The sequence below is a fragment of the Suricata suricatta genome, chromosome 5, assembly GCF_006229205.1.
Source record: "Suricata suricatta isolate VVHF042 chromosome 5, meerkat_22Aug2017_6uvM2_HiC, whole genome shotgun sequence".
Lineage (NCBI taxonomy): Eukaryota > Metazoa > Chordata > Mammalia > Carnivora > Herpestidae > Suricata > Suricata suricatta.
Window position 1 is genome coordinate 4,109,260 of NC_043704.1, and position 7,666 is coordinate 4,116,925.

At 59.7% G+C, this 7,666-nt stretch overlaps 1 protein-coding gene across 1 annotated transcript in view; it reads right to left on the reverse strand.

The window, feature by feature from the left end:
- PRDM15 (PR/SET domain 15) overlaps positions 1–7,666 on the reverse strand; it is a 47,466-nt gene that overhangs the window by 10,285 nt on the left and 29,515 nt on the right. The window contains exons 19-21 of the mRNA XM_029940619.1: positions 2,329–2,460; positions 474–557; positions 16–191 (exon numbers count right to left, since the gene is read on the reverse strand). Of these exons, the coding sequence (XP_029796479.1) occupies positions 16–191; positions 474–557; positions 2,329–2,460 (392 nt within the window). The remainder of the gene's footprint in view (positions 1–15; positions 192–473; positions 558–2,328; positions 2,461–7,666) is intronic.

Below are 7,666 nucleotides of genomic sequence, written 5' to 3' on the forward strand. Positions count from 1 at the left end.
GGGGGGGGGGCTCACCTCGGGGTGCTTGCGCCGCATGTGCCTGCTCATGGACGCCCTGGTGGACACCTTGGTCCCGCACAGCTGGCAGCTCTGTGCCTCCACCTTGTCGTGGGTGAGCTGCACGTGCTTCTGCAGCATGTACTCGGTGACGTACTTCTTGTCACACACGGAGCACGTCCACTGCTTGCCCACTGGTCGCACGCCCGGGAGGAGAAGACAAGCGTGGGTCATGGGCGGGGTCGGCCCACGGCGAAGGCAAGGCAGATGTGCGCGCCAGGGTCACGGGGCCGCCAGGGTCACAGGCCGGGTGGGGCAGCGGACAGGCAGGGCGGCGGCCTCTCTGGCCGGGAGCACAGCAGTGCCGAGGTGCTGCTCCTCCGCCATTGGAAGGTTCGAGAGTGGGGGTATGTGAGAGCGCGGGTGGGCGGGCCACACACAGCGTCGCCCACGGCCGTTGGTCCCGCCGCGCTTACCCGTGTGGATGAGCTTGTGCGTCTCCATCGTGTTCCGCTCGCTGAACGTCTTCCCGCACAGCTCACACATGAAGTCTTTAATCCCTGGGGGGCGGGTGCACTACCGTCAGGAGCTACGGGGGCCTTTCACTTACCCCCTCGCCCGGGGGTCCCCGTAGCTGCACAGGGACACCGTGGGAGACCCCGGAGCAAACGCTCACTCCAACACCGCACGGGAAAGCTGTGGCAGTCCGGCCAGCGCCTCCCTCCACACGGGCGGCAAGGCCGCTCGGCCCGGACCCACGGGACTGCCGTCCACTCCCGACGGGCGGACCCACGCAGCCGGCCGTGTGGGCATTGGCTCCTGGCGGGGGAGGCCGGTCACTTCTGAAGCCTCCCAGGGCCCACCTGCCCCACCCCTGCCATGTCCCCCAACCCCTGCCGTGTCCCCCGCCTCGGGAGCTCAGTCGGCGAGCACGGGGAGAGCCATCAGGCCGCGGCACCCGTACGCGGACAAGAAGGTGGGGTCAGCACGTCTTGTAAACCTTGTAAACACGGTTCTGGTTTACAGAAACAAGGAAAGTGATTTTAGAGGACCATTGCGCTCGGTCTGGGGAGTCTGTTTGTTTGTTTTTTAATTTTTCTTTTAAATTTAGTTTTGAGAGACAGAGAGAGACTGTGTGAGCAGGGGAGGGTCAGAGAGAGAGGGAGACACAGAACTGGAAGCAGGCTCCAGGCTCTGAGCTAGCTGTCAGCACAGAACCTGACGCGGGGCTCGAACCCACGAACTGTGAGATCATGACCTGAGCCGAAGCCGGATGCTTAACCGACTGAGCCACCCAGGCGCCCCTGGGGCGTCTGTTTGGAGTCCCTCTATGCATGGGACCCAGGGCTTGCCGAGGGACAGGCAGGGACAGAGGCGACTATATCCTGTGGCCAGTGCGGCTGCAGGGCGCGACAGAACCCGAGGGGTGCATGGCCCAGTCCCGGGCAGAGACCGCTTCCCGGAAAAGGTACAGAGTCTCCGAGGGGGTCCCCAGGGAGGGGAGGGCACCTGTAAGCGCCCAGGGACAGGGACAGGGCCAGCAGCCACGTGGTAGCCTGGACCACTCTGGGGGCAGTGAGGGAGGTGGCCGGGCCGTGGGCAGGGCCAGGTTAGGGAGGCCGAGGGGAAGCCACAGGAGGTTCCCGTCAGGGTCATGCACAGACACACCCAGCCACCAGGGGGACCTCTGAGCTCCCGCACCCCCTGCTTTTCTCTCACACGTGCTTGTCCACAGGTAAGCAGTTTTTGTTTTTTTGTTTTTTTTAAATAAAAAGGAACTCGTGTTTGTTGCTACAGAGGCTGTTTTTCCCCCTCTGGTGTCACAGACGTCTATGTAAATTAACATGTACACACCATCACTTTTCACGGGTGTACTGTTCTTTGTGGGTGCACAGACACAGAGATTCTCCGTGTCTCCTGCCCGGACAGCACCATCATGGCCGGCGGGCCCTTGTCTGACCACGTGCCAGGCTGATGCTGGCGGGGGGATGGGGATGGGGGGTTGGGGGGTGAGAAACGGCCAATGCGAGGCACAAACACTAAGAACTGGCAGATTGCACTGAACGCCGCCCCAACGGCGAGCCGTGCAGGACCCTGGGCTCCTGTGTGTGGGGCGGGTAGCAGCGATGCCCCAGCCGGGACGCTTGCAAGAGGGGACAGCCTTGGACGCCTGAGGCTGCCTGCCCACGGCTCCAAGAACAGCGCTCAGAGAGCTGAGAAGCGGGCTGCCTGGGAACTGTAGATGGGAGGTTAGGGCCAGCAGCGCCTTCCCTGCCCACTCCCCGCCCCACCTGGCTTCCGGCCCCCAGACCGCCTGCGCCGCGGACTCACCCGTGTGCCGCTTGTAGTGCTTGAGCATGTTGACCTTCTGCGCGAACTTGCGGTGGCACTCCTTGCACTCGTACTCCTTGATGCCCTTGTGCAGTTTCATGTGGTGGCGCAGCGCGTGCTTGGTCTTCATGCCTGCCCGGGGCGGGGGACGGGAGACTCAGCCAGCCTGCCTTGCCGGCCTCCAGAGCTGCCCTGCACGTATCCTGGGTGCTGCGGGCCCTCCCCTGCCGCAGCGCCCACACCCAGGACCCCCCACTGCTATGTCTGCCCCTGGGACCCTCCCCTGCCACAGCGCCTGAGCCCAGCACCCTCCACCCCTGTGCCCACATCCCCGCAGCACCCCACACGTAGGACTCTCCATCACAGCCCCTGCACCACACCCTGGACCCTCCACCACAGCGCCGGCACCTGGGGCCCTTCACAGTGCCTGTGCCCAACCCTGGGCCAAGATACCCATCCCAGTGCCCATGCCACACCCCAAAGCTAGACACCCCAACAATGCCCATGCCTGAGACCTGCAATAGTTTCCACATTCCTCCCTGTGCCCAGAGCCCCTCACAGTGCCTGTGCCCTACACAGTGCCAAGACCCCCCTACAGTGCCTACACCACACCCTGCACCTTCCACAGTGCTTGGGATCTGGGCCCTCAGGCAGGCACAGGTGTTGGTGGGTGCACAACAAGAGGAGGAGGAGGTCAGGACTCAGAGGGTAAATCTCCCACAGGACCCCTCCACTGATCGGCAGTTATGCCCTCAGAGGTAGTCCACATCTGGACACGTCATCCTCAGGGGCCTGCCCAGACCTGAGTGTCAGGGCTCAGAGCAGCCACTGTGACACCATCGAATCACCCAAAGAGGGGTGTGCAGGCCTGCCGGAGAGTTCTGTTGGTCTCGATGGTGCTAATGTTAACCAAGATCAGGATTCACTTTCCTGGACATTAGATCTGTATGGTACACACACGGACTTTCAATCTACCTTTCAGTAAATGTCACAAAGTCAATCTTGGTAGAAGGAAGGGAAATAAAGTACAACCTCACTAACTTGAGCATCAAGAAGGAACGACCCTGGTACAGCATGTGAACCAGCAGTGGGGAAGGGGGTTGGTGCTGGCACAGGGTGTGAATCAGTGGGGGGGGGGGGTCCTGGCACAGAGTGTGAATGAGAAGTGGGGGTCCTGGTACAGGGTGTGAGTCAGCAGTGGCAGTCCTGGCACAGGGTGTGAATCGGTGGGGGGGTCCTGGCACAGGGTGTGAATGAGAAGTGGAGGTCCTGGTACAGGGTGTGAGTCAGCAGTGGCAGTCCTGGCACAGGGTGTGAATCGGTGGAGGGGGTCCTGGCACAGGATGCCCACCAGGTGGACAGTCTGGACAGGAAGCTGTGGGCAGAGATCAGCACGGAGCGGGTGTGCAGTGGCTCACAGCGCAAGGCAGACACGTCCAGTCCTGCTGGCAACAGACTGAACCAGTTATGAGGCAGCGGACAGGTCAGCGCTATCCCTGCCACACAGAAAAGGACCTGGAGGGACCGCGGAGCGGGGCAGAGTCAGACCACTACAAGTCTGAACACGGTCCCCACCACGTTGCCTGGAAAACCGCGTCCTGGGGACGGCGAGGCGAGCCCCAGCCAGCCCTGGCTGGCGCGCAACCCTGGGCCTGCACAGACCCAGCCCGGCTGAGCAGGGCCTGCCCGGACCCTGAGCCTCCTCGCACCCGGGCCTGGCCGGGCTGGGCGTGCACGAACACGGGCCTGCCTCCACACCAGACCTTCAGAACCCGGGGCCTGCTGGCACCCAGGCCTGCGCGCACCCGGGCCTGCGCGCACCCAGGCCTGGCCGGGCTGGGCGTGCACGAACACGGGCCTGCCTCCACACCAGACCTTCAGAACCCCGGGCCTGCGCGCACCCGGGCCTGGCCGGGCGGGGGGAAGCCATGAGAACCGGCCTGCCTGGACCAGCAGAGGGAGCAGGAGTCTCCCGGGGGACAGTCCATCTAGAAAAGGTTTCCACGGCTACAGGATGGGAAGACATGTGTGGGCCCAGCACTGACTTCAGAAGAGCGTTTTTCCCCTCGAAAACTTTTTAGTTTCTCCATCAAAATCCTCAGATGCACTCAGAGTTAAACGCTGCAGGCGACAAGAGTTGAGCCCCGAGGCTGCAGTCCGGCCGCCCCGCCAGGTCACCCCGGCCGCCGGGACACTGCTGAGCGCGTTGTGGCCACGAAGAACGGACCGTCTGCCGTGTGGTCATTTCTGTTTGTGCTGCAGTCTGATGCTCACCCAGCACAGGCGCGGCCAGTACGAGCCACCCTAGCGTTGCTTTTGGCAGTGATACCGCTCAGCCCCTGAGCATGGGACCGGCTCTGCTGCAGGCACCAGAGGCTGAGCAGCGAGCCAGGCCAGGCCCCGGCCACACAGGGAGAGGGCCACGTGGGAAGGAATGAAGAAAAGCAGGAGAAAGCAGGGACGGGGGGATAGGGCACGGAAGAGGCCCGGATGCCAGCTCATCATGTGGGATGTCGTGGGATCCCCTCAGAGGAGGCGTCTGAAAAAGTGATCTGGAGGAAGGGTGGGAGGGGCCCCGAGCTACCTGGGGAACAGGGTGCCTGGTGGAGGGAACAGTCAGTGTAAAGGCCCTGAGGCCAATAGCAACAGCCCCTCAGTGTTTCAAGCTGTTCTCTGTCGTAAACAGCGCCGCAGCCACGCTCCTATGTTACTGTTATGCCACAAATAGGCCTTTGTACTAAAAATTAACAAGGTACTTTTCTAGCCGCGGAGAACAGTGCCCAGCGGCCCACCCTGTGTAGTGATTTATGTGTCCGCCTCCCCTCCCCCCCATCCCACCCAAAGTCCACGGATGTGCCTGCCTCCTTCCGTGCGCCAGTGCCGGCCAGTCCCCAGGCTGTGCCGGGCAAGTGGCATCTCGGCTCTGACCCTCGAGGGGGCCACCACCAAGGAGATGAACGGAGGAGAGCCAGTCCCTACCGTCTGGCCCCGCACCTGCACCTCCCTTCGCCTGCATCTAAAGTGAATGGATCCTAAGTCACAGAGTAACTCCGTGTCATGGGCACAGGAGGAAAGTCACCACAGAGCTGTGCCCCCACTCTGATCTCCCGCTGCAACCGGTGTCAGTGACAAGTCCCGCTTCTCTGTGAACAGCTCTGCCACACGGTGGGACTCTGATCCACTCCGTGTCACAGTTACAACTTACTTTGGGGACGACGGCCATTTTTTAAATAGGCACAATTCTCAAGCCTGGAATGGGGGCTCTTCACATCCGTACATGCCTGGAGGTTCGCTCCGCGCGGGCCACACCACTGCCTCACCCAGGTCTGTCCCGAGAATTTCACGGTGCGTCAAGGGATCCTGACCAAGAAGTCCTCCTGTGGCCCCGACCTCTCCCGGCCTCTGGGCACGGAGACTGCAGCTAGGCCCGGGGCTCACCAACTTCCGAAGTCTCTCGCCTGAATTAGCACAGTCTTGCGTTTTCAGAAAGAGATAGGAAGGAACGCTATGCAAGAGTGCTTCCTACAGCATCGTTTGTGGTGATAAAAGCCGACACACAAGGAAGCCCTTAGTATATGACTAAGCGGGTCTGGTACAAGAATCCACGGATGGAATCCTGTCAAGGTTTTGAGAGAAAAATGAAGGCAAGATTTAGGTATTCTGACACAAAAACTCTCTAGGAGGGATTTCCAAGTGAATAAAAAGCAAGGCAGAGGAACAAAACGGGCCAGCACAAGCATTTGCTGGTGTGCGGTTCAAGGCCGCGATCTGACTGCAAAGTGGCTTCAGGGCGTGGGAGGCCACTAACGCGTCCGCCCAGATGCCAACGTCAGCACTTAGGACAGTACTCGGGTTCGTGCAAGAAATCACAAAACTAAACATCAGACACTCTCCTAGTAGGACTGTGTATGACACATGGTAAGATGTGGCTCTGACCTCAGTGCCCTCCCCAGGCACCTGTCCATCCCCCTGCCAGGCCCTCCGGGGGACCCAGGTGTGGCTTCTCTGCCCCCTGGACGGAACGACCCTAGCAGGTGCACCTATGACCCTCCCCATCTCTGTCCTGCTCCACACAGTCCCCTCTGGCTAGCGGGCAGGTGGCAGGACGTGGGGGAAGGGCTGGGAGAGCTACAGCAACATCACTAAAACAAGCACAGAAACTTCTAGAAGGTTCCTACAAAACAGAGACCGAAGTTCTCTTGACAAGAGTAACGGGCCTGAGGCAAGGGCAACAACTTTCCCTTGTGTGCCAGTTTGTGTTTCTGTCAGAAAAATGAAATTAGGTGCCTGCCTTTTCCAATGAAGAAGTCAGCGTCTGCCCTGGCACAAAGTGACTTTGGAGGACAGACCAGAACTTGTCACCTCCAGGAGACAGACTGGAGCCGGGGCAAGGGGGAAGGGGAAATGCTCATGTTTTGCTTTCCCGGAAGCTCATGCTCTCTAAGCTCTTACACGTAATCTTATCTGAGGTGTGCTAACAGAGACTATATGGTGAGTGGAATTACTAGACCTTTGTGTTTTCTTCGGACTTTCTGTTTAACTTAAAAAACCAAGTAAAGGAGAGGCACCGGATGAGACAGGCGACTGGCTTTTGGTTTCCGCTCAGGTTGTGATCTCTCAGTTTGTGGTGAGAGCCCGTGTGGGCTCTGTGGTGACAGCAAGGAGCCTGCTGGGGCTTGCCCTCCCTCCCTCTCTGCCCCTTCTCTGCTCACACTCTCAAAATAAAGAAACAAGATAAATAATGAGTTAATGAAGACCCAATAAAGAAAAAAAGAAAGCCTCTATAGAATATAAAATGTTTAGAAGGTCTAAACGCAAAGCAATAGCCCTGATGTGCCCCCATCTGGCCGGGGCAGGGCTGACAGCGGCCGCCTGACCCCACCCAAGGGCCTCTCCCGCCCCACCTCTTCCACGCAGGTTTGCTTGGTTTTTTTTAAACAGAACTGGGTTAAAAATTTACCATGTCCTTGGATGACCTTTTGCTTTTTCTCATTTTACTCAGAGATGGGAGATCTTGTGTTAACAGGTTTGTTACTCAAAGCAATTTCACCTGAAGAAAGCCAAGGTCCCAGTCCTCCTGCTCACGGCAAACCCGTCTCACGTGGAGGTTCCGCTCAGTCGCGGGAAAGGGCCTTGCACTTTGACCACATGTGCAGAACCACAGCGGTTCTTACAATTACTCTGGGCCGCAAACAACCGCTGGCTGTGCTGTCGCCCCTCTTTTAAAGTGACTTCCTTATGCCTCGAGTCCATGGTGTCCTGCGGCCTCCTGGACCTCCTGGTCCTATGAACCTCACTTAAACTTGGTGCGGCGCCCCGCCCCCGCGGCGCCCCGCCC